The following is a 13,712-nucleotide window of genomic DNA, read 5'->3' as shown; positions in this document are numbered from 1 at the left end:
GGCTCCCCGCACCTCTTCCGCAGCCACAGCGAGCGCCGCCCGGCCACGCCGCCCGAGGTGAAGTACATCTCCCCCAAGCACCGGCTTATCAAGGTCGAGAGCGGCAGTGGCAGCGATGGCGAAGGCAAGAAGCTCAACAAGGGCTCCAAGCAGCTGGTGACCTCCGTCCCCTCTGTCATGAAAGATAAAGTAAGTGTTGTGCTCCTGTTCCTGCCCCGTCGACTAGTTAAGTGTTGCTGGGGCAGCGTCAGCCCCTGGGGGGACTTCTGGCGAGGAGACTAGCTCCTGTCTGAACGCATCTGGAGTGGCCACTGCGCTCCACCATGCTTCGCTGGGTGGCCTGGCCCTTTTTCTCGGGGCAAGGCAGGGCATGTGTGAGGCTGGCACATGAAGTGGTGGAGCCCTGTCCGCTGGGCTTTCAAACTCACTTCCCTTCTGATGGGGCAGGTTTCCAGGTGTGCCTAGCCCTGCTCTGGGGCACCTGAGGTTGGCACGGATCCATAGGTTGGCATGCTCCTGCAGAACAGGACCTAAGTGTTTGATGGGGTGCCTGGGGAGTCGCTTCAGAAGCCCCGTGCTTGTGACCCAAAGTTGTGGCCTCAGCCCCACTGCGTGTGGAATGGAGTGGTCATATACAAAAAAATTAAGGAAAAAAAACCCAAACTGATGCCATCCCGAGTTGGACTGCCTGTTTTTACGGAGGCAGTTTGTCATGTGTTCAGTAATTTCTTTGCCATCTAGTTCAGTGTCGAAGGTGAAGTAGTTCAAAGTCCTGTTTTACAACAGCATCACAACTTTCATGATAACTGTGTTTCCAACTGGCAGGAACCAGAAGCGAACTCTATAGCTACTGGCTCAGTTGCAAATGTCCTCTTATCTTTTACTGGTTGTTCTCTACAAATACAAACAAAATACTGTAGACACAGTGCTAGAAATTGCTGGGCTCAGGAATTCGGGTTACGGCTGAGAAGCTTTGCAGAGGGAAGTAGCTTTAATTAATTTGTAAGCACAGCACATATCCCCCCACCTCTGTTGGTCCTGTGAGTATAGCTTAGTTTTTTCATATATTGGAAATTAGTATTTCTCCATTTTGTAAATTGGCATTTATAACTTTGGTGTAATAGTCACATCACAGGAATTCTAAGTATGTTCTGAATGTTATCAGTTTAAATGATCTGTGTGTACATGTTTAAATACGTAGCATGATTGCATTGAGTGGTGATACACTTCCATGACAACTTGATAAATCATATCCTGTTCAGCTGGAATTCCAAATAAATCAGCTTGTGATAGTGATAATACAAGATTAAAAGTGTAGAATTTATTACATTGTCTGTCATTTTAGGTGTAGTTCCTCACTGGAAGCAATTTCTTTTGTAGAAGTGAATGATTAAAGTTAGAGTCTCAGTATATTCAGTCTTCTTTCAATTGCCTGCATTGGTACCATGTATCTGCTCTTTGGCAAATACTTTCAACAACTTCATCCTTCAGAGACAATAACTGCTTTGGGCAAAATGCTTCCAAGTGCAACTGCTATTTTTTTTTTTTTTTTTTTTTAAATATGGCATGATTTTTTTTTTTTAAATTATTATCTTCCAATTTTAGACCCTGCTGAAACCATTTTCAAAGCAGAAACTACATCTGTGGCTAGGTAGCCTGCTACCTTGTGTGGTCATAAACCTGTGTGCTGCTCCCAAGCCCTTGTTGCAGGTTCTAAAACTTGTTTTGAATGAGCAGCCTACAATTTTTTTAAGAATAGATACACAACACTCATGTCATAGTCGCATTCTTTCTTCTTTTGAGAGAGAGAACTGTATGTGACAAGCAGGAAATCTTAACATGTCTGCAAATTAAAATCATCCCTATACCTCAAAAAGTAAATGTGCCTGCCCCACCCACAGCAGAATTTGGTTGTGAGAAGCTACATAGCTTGCTTTTTGTTCAATTGTGTTATTTCCTCCCCATAATGGAGATGAAATTTCTCTTATTTCACAGCCCTGAAATGCAAAGCCTGGCAGGTGAACCCGGTAAGCAGTGGCCATAGTGGGCAGGCAGGGAACTGCTTCTCGCGTATATCTGGTATTCACTGAGGAGAAAAATTGAGGAATTTAGTTAATAGCATGTGTCTAGTTCAGTGGCGAATAAAGCAAATGGAAATGAACTTCTGTAGGAAGGATGTAGTAGAGGGGACAGTAAAGATGGTATAAAAAAACCCTAGAGGTCTGACATTCAGAAGAGTTGATAGAAATGTTAAAAACATCAAGGGGAAAAAAATCTGAGTAGCATAGCTTAAGCTAGTGAGTACCTTGGGAATGAAAAAGATCTAGTTGCCATATAGGCCTGTCATCATAGAAATATTTTAGTGTTTAGTGATCCAGTGGTTTGCTAAGTGCTTGTGTTCCATTCTAGCACCTCTGTTTTTTTCTTTTCCACATCCAAGGATAGAGTGCTCTTTTTTTCTTTCTGTGTTGACTGAGAAGTGGGAAGTATGGTTTTCCACAAATTCATTGAGCAATTTTGTAACTTCTGTGAGTGGTCATCAGTAAACGGTTGGCTGAAGAGCTCAGTTGTGTGTTAAACTTGGAAGAGTTACTTGAAGGGGAAGGAGATTCAGGAAGGTGCTTGTTTGGTGTGCTTACTTATAAAGGACAAATGCCAAAGTATGAAAAATGACAGACTGGTTAGTCAAAATTCCCAGGAAAAAAATTATAGACTAGCTGATTCAGGAAGTAAAGGAGATAGAGATTAAAAGCAATGGCAGGCATGATTGTATTTTGCAAGATTCCAGGCATAGGCTGTAAAAGCAATCACAGAGGTGTAGTGTATCTGGGGTTCAGGAAGCTTTGATGTGTAGATGTAGAAGTACCAACTAAAGCTGAAGCAGATAAACCCAAATTGCCATGCATCTTTAATAGCAAGGTGACTGACCTTTATAACAGATGCCGAAGTCACTGTCGCCAGATTTCTTTGAATTCAAATTGATGGGTGGATTTTTATATTTAGGTAGTACCATTGGGCAGGTTTGGGGGCTTTAACAGTGACGCTCATCTTCAAACAAGGGAGAGCAAGCTATGTTAGAATTCATGGCAGAAACAGCTCAGTTCCTCCAGTATGGAGGATAAGAAATACTGGCTTCCGTCTTTCGTGCTGGCCTGGGAGATGTGAACTGCTTAGCTCTCCAGTGGCAGACAAATGGGCGTAGGCAAACCAGAACAACATGTGGCTATATGCCAGAACAACTTGGCAGATTTCTGTAAGAATAAATGTGAGACTTGGCTTAACATCAACTCAGTAGACAAACCGCTTGGTGAACTGGGGATCAGAAGGAGTTGAAGTCTTCCTGAATGACTCTCCTCTACCTGGCATTGTGTGGTATGTGTAAAATAGTTAAAACAGTAACAGTTGAGAAAGTGTCTGTGTATTTTCTAACCTACTACACTTTTTTGAACCTAAACATTTCTCTGTCTGGCTTTTCAGCTAGAGAACCTGGAACAGTATTCAAAGAGCAACTGTATCATACTCCATTGTTGGAAGTTTTTACAATTTAAAAGCTGGGTTTGTAGTTTACTTGTCCTTAAAAAATACATAATTATTTAATAATAAGCAGCATTTTGCACTCCTTCTGTGCAGTGGAGGCAGAACTGTGCAGCAATTCTGGATATTGAATACAGAAGATACTGCAAGTTACAAGATCCATTTCCATAGGACAGGACGTATCTGATGCTGTAGAAAATATCTCGGTTCTCCACAGGCAGAGCTGATCCAGAGCAAAAGCATGTAACTGTTGTATGGCAGCAGTAATCAGGCAGGAAACTGTCAGGGCAATGTAGTTGCTGACTCGATTTACAAAGGTCCGAAAACAGTGTCTGTAGATGAATTCTGTACTTGTATAAGAAAAAAACCCACTTTGTTTCCATGGGATCCACCTCAGAAGTGTGTGGTGCAGAGATCTGGCTGCCAGCTAAGCATGAGGGCTAAACCTGTTTGCCTAGAAAGCTTCCCCCTCCTCCCATCCCCCCTCCCCACCTTCCTGACATTACAATAGACTATGGAAATGCTGTTTGAACTTTTAAGGTCTTGCATAAAAGTGCTTAGGCTCCATGGAACATTATTAATATCTATATATAATTAAAACCTTTTAGTAAACATTGAGAAAATGCTTGTCTTCTGTATATGGAAGGTCTTGATACTGCAAGTGAGAACAAGTCAGGTGTTTTTAACAGAGTCTTGCAGCTGGTATTTCAAGGTGCACTGAGAAAACACTTGAATGATGTCTAAACCGTGTTGCAGTTATTTTTATCAAAGTATATATTTTCTAGAGATCCTAAACTACAAATGTAACTCTGTGTCTTATTCCCATGTTTAATTCATTGCAACAGGGTGTCAGGATGCCACTCTTTACAATTGATTCTACTCTGAAACAGTCTTCCTCACTGCCTGTGGTTCCCATTGGCATATGGCTCTGCCTTTGAGTCAAAGGTCTCAAGAAAAAGATACCAGTGGCCGCTAGTCTTGTGAACCTGCATGAATGGCTTAGGCAAGGCCACACATAAAGGCAGCAAGCTGCATTTTTTCCATGTAAGTCCTGTTGCTGTAGTGCAGCTATAATGCAGCTAGAAATGCATTTTTCCATATATATCAGTGTCATGATTAAGGGACTATCACGATCTTATGAATGGGAAGGTTTCCAGTTATTACCTGAGTCTGTGGAGTCTTAGTGACTTTAGGGCTGTTCAAATTGATGTGGGCGGCTGTTCAGTTACAAGTATGCCTGGCATCTGCAGTGTATTGCACAGCTTGGAACAGTCTTGGGTGTGGGAACCATCCAGATTTTCACTCTTGGACTCAGAGAGATCCAAGCAGAGAAAGGTTATCAGGAAGGAGTATAAAGCAGTTAGACACATGAGAGAGGGATTGGTAGTCTTCTGGAAGAGTGTATCATGTATAACCTTGCAGTAAGCGGATCCAAACCATTGAAAGAAAATACCTCAGTTACTGGATTCAAGCAAAGAGGCTGATTTGCCCCTTCTGGACTAAGATCTGTTTATTGAACTATTTACTGGGAGACTGTAACTGACCATATTCCACATGACTTTATTCTGAAAAAGGCTAATACGGCAGTACTGTAAGGAAACTGGGCAGGGTGGTGGACCTTTGTCCTGTTTCCACCCCTTTCCATGCAACCACTGTATCTAATGTCTATGAACCATGCTCACCTGGTCCCCAGTGAGCAAGAACAAATGCTTGCACCACTCTTTCATGTGTACCCTCTCTTGCTTCACAGGAGAGCATGCAAGATGAACATGTTTCTGTGCTGGCATATCTTCCCAAATCCAAGAGATTCACACTGCTCCTGGGAACACAGGCTTTGAGCTGTCATGTGCTTAACTTCTGGGCTCATTGCATGGTACAAAGCACTCATTCCTTTTGGACTGAGAGGGTGAGGGATACAAGATATTAGGTATGAGGTTAAAAGTTCTAAGCAAAAACTCAAAGGGGCATGTTTTTCTTTTTAAAAATGCCGGTGTTACTCTTTCCTTGAATTGTCCAGCTGTAATCTGTTTGGTTGCATCTGTAGTCATAGACGCTTTAATTTTGATGCTGTGTCCCTGTCCTACTCCTGGACAACCAGAATTAACATGTGTTTTTCTGTCTCTTCAGCCTGTGTTCTGAACATTCTGTGGCACAAGAGGTGGCTGGTATGTGTTCTGGAGCAGGGTTAGTCTGAGCTTGGTGCTTTAACTTTTGTCTTCCCATTTGTATCCAAAGTCATATTTTGAAATGGTTAACAAAAGACATTTGGTAATGACTGAAATTGGCACAAGGGGCTTAGCCTATTTACTGCATGGACAGAATCACAAAATTGCAGAATGGTTGAGGTTGGAAGGGACCTCTGGAGATTGTCTTGTGCAGCGCCCCCTCCCGCTTAAGCAGGCCCATTTGCCCAGGACTCTGTCCACACAGCTTTTGAGTATCTGCAACGGTGGAGACTCCACAGCCTCTCTGGGCAACCCGTGCCAATGTTCAGTCACCTTCACAGTGGACAAAGTGTTTCCTGAGGTTCAGATGGAAGCTCTTGTCTTCTAGTCTGTGCCCATTGCTTCTTGTTCTGTCACTGTGTACCATTGAAAAGAGCCTGGCTCTGTCCTCTTTGCACACTCCCTTCAGTTATTTGTACACATTGGTAAGATCCCCCCATGGCTTTCGCTTGTCTAGGCTGAACGGTCCCAGCTCGCTCAGTCTTTCCTCATACATGAGGTTCTCCATTCCCTTCATCTTCTTTGTGGTCCATTGCTGGACTCTCTCCAGTATGTCCATGTCTCCTTTGCACTGGTCATCCCAAAACTGGACCCAGCACTCCAGCTGTGACCTCACCAGTGCTGAGGAGAGGGGAAGGATTGCATCCCTCAACCTGCTGGCAATGCTTTGCCTAATGCAGCCCAGAATGCCATTTTCCTCCTTTGCAGCAAGGGCACATTGCTGACTCATTCAACTTGATGTCTACTAGGTCCTTTTCTGCCAAGCTGCTTTCCAGCTGGGTGGCCCCTGGCATGTGCTGGTGCATGGGATTGCTCCTCCCCAGGTGCAGGACTTTGCACTTCTTGATGAACTTCATGAGGTTCATGTCAGCCCATTTCTCCAGGCTGTAGAGGTCCCTCTGGATGGCAGTATGACTCACTAGTATCTCAGCCACTCCTCCCAGTTTGGCATTCTCTGCAAACTGGCTGAGGGTACACTCTTCCCCCATCATCCAGATCATTAATGAAGATGTTAAACAGGGTTGGACCCCATATTGACCCCTGGGGGCCTACTGGACTACAACTAGACTAAAACTAGACTTTGTGCCACTGATCACCACCCTTTAGACCTCTTCATTTGCCCTTCTCAGGAAGCTGTAGAGAGCAATGAAGCCACCCCTCAGGCTCCTTTTCTCCAAAGACCTTAGCTGCTCCTCACAGGACGTGCATTCCAGCCCTTTCACCAGCTTTGTTGCCCTCCTCTGCACTCATGTACCTTAACATCATTTTTAAGTTGTGGGGCCCAGAACTGCACACAGTACTTGAGGCTGCGCCAGTGCTGAATACGGTGGGATGATCACCTCTTTCGACCAGCTGGCTGTGCTGTGTTTGATGCACCCCAGGATGGGGTTTGCCCTCCTGGCTGCTGGGGCACACCAATGACTCCTACTACTGAGCCTGCTGCCAGCCAGCACCCCCAGATCCCTTTCTGCAGCCACTCCTCTCCCACTTTATACTTGTGCCCGGCATTACTCCATCCCAGGTGCAGAATCCGTCTTTTGGACTTGTTAAATTTCATGCTTGTTAGATTTCATGTCTACTGTGTATCTGCCTGTGATGGGGGTAGAAAGGAGTAAATGCTTGGTTAGTGTTAAACCGGGAGAATATCCTGCCAATCAATGAGAAAATATTGGTCCGGCTCGCTGTAGATTTTGTGGTCTGTGACTTATTTCTCTCTGTTTCAGATTAGAGACACACTCCTTTGCCTCCACCTTCAGTGCTCCTCTCTTGTCTCTTGTACCCTGACATGTCTACATTAAAGAAATAAGCTAGTTAGACATAGTGATTAGCATGATTGCACTGCCAGAGATCTGCAGGGGATATTAAGAATGAAAGGCCACTGCAGGCAATTTAAAACCTGAAATTCATTTGAGCAGTGCTGCTATGGCTGACAGACTTATATCTCTGGTAAAAGCAGTGCAAAATTACTGAGATTGCAGCAGCAATGAAGAAGGTGAGCTGGCTGATTTGGTAAATCCTGTGAGCAATTTTTCTACTGTGAGGATTAGACAAATGACTCAAAGGCAGCTAAGGATCAGAAGTCTGCAGCCTAGGAGAAACTGAAAGCTGGCAGATGCTCTGAGATTATAATAGGAAGGTTGAGAGCTGCCTAGAATGTTTGTTGCATTCTCTTTTGGGAAGAACAAGCGTCCCTAAGGCTGCAGACAAATGCCTGCCTTCCCCTGGCTGCCTTGTTTTGAAGCTCACACAGGGGAAGTTCCAGTGGGGCACCCAGAGAGGTCTTTGGCTGTGGGCTGTGGCTGTTACGTGTAACACTACATTCTGTGAATCAATGGATGGTTGATTTGGCCTGTACATGATTGTAATGCTATGTGTATTGAAATGGATGACTCTGGGTTCACTGAACTGCACAGGTGTTGCTGACAGGTTTCCAGCTGTCTTTCAAGGATGATAGAAAGTATTGGAGGGAACACAGGTGCTGCTGAGTTGGGCTTGCTGTCACCATACCTCTGAGGGTGCTTGGTGATATACATGTTTGCTAAATACTGAAATAATTTTAACTGCTGATCTGGCATGAGGGAAGAGATGCTGAATTATGGCCTACAGGGAGATGTCAAGTCCAGGGGGAAATATCAGTTGGAGTCCTGAGCTGTGATGTAGGGATCCTGGCTCATCAGGGAGTGAAGTTTGGTTTAGGATTGTTTTTCCCTGGTCCAGTGTGGACTGAGTGCTGGGCTATAATGTCTGTCTGCTCCATGAAACAGGCTTGAGTAAGCTGAACACCAGACTGAAGAGTGGGGAGTTCTGGAGTCACTTTCTACCCAAGATAATGCAACTCAGTGAGTCCTGAGCTGTGTGTGGGAACAAGCGAATCATACAGAGTTTTCCACCACCATTATGTTATTAGGAAATTATCGGGGGTGGGGGAGGGGAGCTGTGGTTGGTCACTTTTTGGCACTAAGTCTAGAGAAGTCTTATGGTAGTAGGCAGCTGTTCCTGCCTTGATATACAGGTGGTTGTATTGATCTTCCGGCTGTAGTATAGTATCATGGAGTGGCTCTATTGCAGCTGTAAAAGCCTGCACAGAGGGGCTCCTATCTCTCTGAAGTTAGAGCATTAAGTGTGTGGAGTCAACACGCTCCTGTTGCTGAAGGGAATGTGGAAGGGGGCACAAACAGTTTGCAATGGCAGCTAGAGGTGAGATTGAAACACCCTGACTTCAGAAGTGGCCAGCTGCATGCAGACCTCTGGGCAGAACAGCAGGATGCTGGCTGTGTTTCTCTTTACAGGGTGACAGGCTGGAGTTACACAGCTAGGTCTCAGAGCCGGCAGAAGGGTGCACCTCTTTCTCCCCTCCCCTCAGCTTTCTGGTGCAGAAAAAGGAGCCATGTGGCCCTGCTGCTGCTCAGCAGCTTGGTGCCTTATCTTTGAGAGATGAAGTGGGCTGCAAGGATGTTCCTGGAAGGATACCACTGCATGCAGTAGCCTTCCAGGCTGTAGCACTAGCATGCCCATTACAAGCTTGCTTGGTGTGTTTCACAGTTTGTTTACGTCTTAATGCTTCCGCTTAAGTTCACCACTTAATTTTTCTATCTGTTAATTGCTATGAGGATTTATACTCAAAATAGCCAGCTGTGGGAGAGAGGGAAGTAATCCATTGCTTTTACATGTCTTTGCTGGTTTAGTAGTGATGACCTGGTTCCAGCAGCTGACAACTTCATGGAGACAGAAGAGAAAGCTTCATGTTGTAGGTGCAATTCATGCTTTTGGGATATGTAGATTGCTATGGCACATATGAAGACCTTGGAGCATTCCTTGTAAAAGCTAAATTTGTAGCTATGAACAATCATTAGCATACCAAAAGCATTAGAGGAACAAATAATATTGATAGTAGTAGTGAGATATGTCCCTATGATTACACTTCCTTTTGTCATTTTGTTTTTATGTTCAGCCAGCAATTCTAATTAAAGTCTTCAGCCTGATAAAGCCAGTAACTGTAGGAGACAAGGAGGAGGTATATTGTTTAATCTCAAAAGGTAGTAACAATTTGTGTATGTCTAACTGTTGGATAAAGCTAAATTGAATAGAGAAAGAAAAAAAAATCTACCTAAAAACAAATGCAGTGTTGGAGTTTGCATGGATGCAAAGACAGGTGAAAAGAGTCAGAATGCCAACAGCAGATTTATTGCCTTACAGGTTCTGACTTTAAATACAAGTGAAAACTACTTGGTGGATACCACGTGATGCCTGTGGAAGGACTTTTCTAAATTGTTGAGCTGAGTCCAGAGCAGTCCATCAGTTTAACACTTGCACGTCTTCCATCTTCATGGGAACCATAATATCTATCAATCAGTCCAAATGCCTGCTTAATCACATCCTCTGGTCTATGCATCTTTTGTCTGACCTCAAACTGTTGATGTAGTCTACCAATTTTATTTAAGTAAGTTTAGGTTTTCTTGTTACATATGTTTAAATGATCCGTTAAGTTCTGACATCTACATTATATGTATGTACATACACATAAATATAAAAAAATATGCTAAATATGTAAAATATATAGTTATAATTATTTTGTTAATTTATATACATAAGCATGTTTATTGCTGAGAAAGAGGTATTGCTGAAAAAGGACCTTCTGTCTTTGGAGACTTTCAAAACTTGTGTGGGCAAGACCCTGAACAACCTGATCTAGCTTTCATATTACCCCTGCTTTGAGCAAAAGAGTGGTTTAATTGTCGTCAGAGATCTCATCGAACCTGAGTCTTAATGTAACTCTGATGTTCAGAAACTGCACTGGAGCCTGAGTGTTGCTGACAGACTTATGTTAATGTAGTGCGTTCCTGTAAGGACAGTAGTGCAGGATCTAAGGTACAGCTCTGTCAAGCTGGAGCGCTTTTCCCCGTTCTGTAGATGAATCTGTGCAGCAAGTGAATGTGGAGTTAGTCTGACAATAGTCTCTAAAGCATACAAGCATACTTTCTGCAAAAGCATGAAAGAATGAATAGGGCTTTGTTCAGACCAAGTGCATGGGTATACAGTTGGGCATGGCTGGGTGAGTCAATGGGAGAGAATGATACTGTGAGAACACTGAAGCAGGGCTGAATACTGGTGTAAAAAGGAATGAATTGTGCTTACATCTGTAGGTAGTCCTCCAAATTTTCACATGGATGTGTGCAGGAGCTGGGTTAGTTAAGTCTGCATGTGAACATGTAACTACTGAGTCACCAAGCATAGCATAAGCATTACACAATTCTGTTTCAACAGCTTGGCCAGCATAAATCCAGATTCTTACTATTGCAAAATAAATTCTTACTATTGCAGACTGTCTCTGCTGACAGTCACATGTTCTTACCTACAATATTGGTGGGCTGAATTGCCAGTCAACAAAAGCCAAGAGAGGGCCATATGGTCTGCCTTTTTTTTTTTTTTTTAAATTTAAGTATCTATTAATAATATATTTATAATATATAATATTTAACAATAAATGGCCTCCCAAAAAAGAGTCTTCTGTAATATGTCTCCCAAAGGTTTGGCTGGCTGTAGAGGTCTTTTGGGTTTTTGATTCATGTTATTTACCATAATTCCTCTTGGATTATTCCAGAACAGTGTGTCCTTAATCACAATAGTCACTAAATTGGTCAAATAAGATACAGTTTTGTGCTGAAGTTGCTGTTTCAAGGATAGATCTTCTGTATTTCCTTTCAGTTCAAAAAAAGGGTTATCCCTAAAGACTTGGTTTATTTCAGTGTGGTAAACTCTCATTGGTTTCTTTTTTGTTTTTTTCCTTTAAGAAGTGTTTTTAGACAGATAGGCATATCTGCAAAATTATGCATTTAGGTATGTTATTTGTTTTCTTTCCATGGCTGCATATGCAAAACACCTGCATTTGCATATGCAAATATTCATTTGAACTTACATTTAATATAATAATATAAGTAGGTCTTAAATGGCGTTTTTTAAGACTGTAGAAGAACACAGATTATGCATCAACAGTGAAGCTTGCACCTTAGTTAATATATATTAGAGTTGTAAATCAGAATGTCAGCTTGTATTTAATTTTCAGGGGAGTTTTGTTGTTGTTGCGGGTTTTTTCGTTCTTGTATCTGCTAGCTGACTTTTCAGCTAGAGCTATGGTTTTGAATTTGTCAACTTGTCTGGAACTGAGCCATAATCCTTTTCTTTTGCCTCTGAGTTTTAACAGACAACGTGCTAGGGAGAACTCCTATGAGTGTTCCTTAAATTCTTGTTCTCCCTGATCACAGAAGCTCAGACACAGATTTTTTACTTTTGATCAGTACATTTCTATTTAAGTTTTGGAGTTTCTTTTGCTTGAAGTTACTTATGCCTCAAGTTACTATTACTAGATCTACATGATAGAACATAGCATCATATGTGTGTGGGGTGCCATGGGACGGGCTTGTATAGAACAGGAATCAGTAATTGTAGGAGCTCACATTACAGTCTGATAATCTTGCATTCTGATAGGAGATAAGCTGCAGGTTTTTAACAATAGCCCTGACAAATGCAGCCAATTGAGACGTGAATTTGGAATCTGAATGGCTGCCTGAGGCCTTCTGAGGAGTTCCTGATAGCTGTGATTAATTTTGGCAGGTAGGACCCACAAGAAACTGGGTTTGGCAGAGAGGAGAGGCAAGTTAACTGTGTCCCGCTCCACCGGTCAGACCCCGTGTGTGAATGCTCTCTCTAGCCTGCAGTTACAAAACTTCGTCAGCTTGCCACTCTGTGTCTAAGGCAGATGTGGTAGGTACAGCACTAGATCCTGGGTAGCCTGGCTAGTTGAGACTTCTAGGAGGGATGCATCGGTAGACGATGGATGGCATCCATTCACTTCTTTTTTCTGTCCTATGTTTGTCAGTCACTAACATTAAAGATCGGTTTGGAGGACTGTTGAACAAGTGTAGCCATTTGCCTTGAAACTGCACTTAACCCTAGATGTTGGAAGGGTACTGTATGCAGGATGTAAGCTGGGATCTCCTGTGCTGGCATTGGCCTCTGGACCACAGAAAACAAATGACAGGCTGAAGTCAGTTTGCTGGGCAGTGGATGAAAGTTTTTGGGAGGAAAAAAAAACACAGCAGAAATATCCCTGTCTGGACCCCTGATGAGCCTTGGTGAACATGGAGGCACTTTGAGTATCACATAGAAAGGCCTGCCCTCTACATGTCCATGAGGGAGAAGTGACAGCATGGTGCCCTCACATTGGATCTTCCCCACGTGGCATGGAGGTGATTAAGATCATGACCTGCAGAGCCCCACTGCACATGCAAGGGATGTACTTGAGATACACATAGGCTTGTGAACATAACTTGCATGTAAGATTGGCAAGCTTGTGCTATGTGAGGTTGGCACGAAGGGGCATGAGGACAATGTGTTCATACCCTCTGGCATGAAGCAAATATTTTTGTCTAGAAAACTCTTGTATTCATAGAATCATAGGATCACTTTGGTTGGAAAAGACCTTTAAGATCATCGAGTCCAACCTTTAACCTTACCCTGCCATCCCACCACGAAACCATGTCCCTAAGCACCTCATCTATCCTTCTTTTAAATACCTCCAGGGATGTGGGCTCGACTGCCTCCCTGGGCAGCCCATTCCAGAGCCTGACAACCCTTTCAGTGAAGAAGTTTTTCCTAATGTCTAGCCTAAACCTGCCCTGGTGCAGCTTCAAACCATTCCCCCTTGTCCTATCATCTGTTACCAGGGAGAAGAGGCCGACCCCCACCTCACTACAGCCTCCTTTCAGGTAGTTGTAGAGGGTGATCAGGTCTCCCCTCAGCCTCCTCTTCTCCAGACTAAATAACCCCAGTTCCCTCAGCTGCTCCTCGTATGAATTGTGTTCCAGAACCCTCACCAGCTTGGTTGCTCTCCTCTGGACATGTTCCAGCAAGGCAACATCTTTCTTGTAGTGAGGGGCCCAAAACTGAACACAG

At 43.4% G+C, this 13,712-nt stretch overlaps 1 protein-coding gene across 1 annotated transcript in view; it reads left to right on the top strand.

Annotated features, from left to right (window-relative positions):
• LOC104135028 (SH2 domain-containing adapter protein B) overlaps positions 1-13,712 on the top strand; it is a 78,711-nt gene that overhangs the window by 4,195 nt on the left and 60,804 nt on the right. Inside the window, exon 2 of the mRNA XM_035888456.1 lies at positions 2-189. Coding sequence (XP_035744349.1) covers positions 2-189 — 188 coding nt within the window. The remainder of the gene's footprint in view (position 1; positions 190-13,712) is intronic.

The sequence above is a fragment of the Egretta garzetta genome, unplaced genomic scaffold (genome assembly GCF_000687185.1).
Source record: "Egretta garzetta isolate BGI_Z169 unplaced genomic scaffold, ASM68718v1 scaffold271, whole genome shotgun sequence".
Classification (NCBI taxonomy): domain Eukaryota; kingdom Metazoa; phylum Chordata; class Aves; order Pelecaniformes; family Ardeidae; genus Egretta; species Egretta garzetta.
The sequence above is the reverse complement of the archived record's forward strand: the minus strand, read 5'-3'. Positions and strand labels throughout refer to the sequence as shown.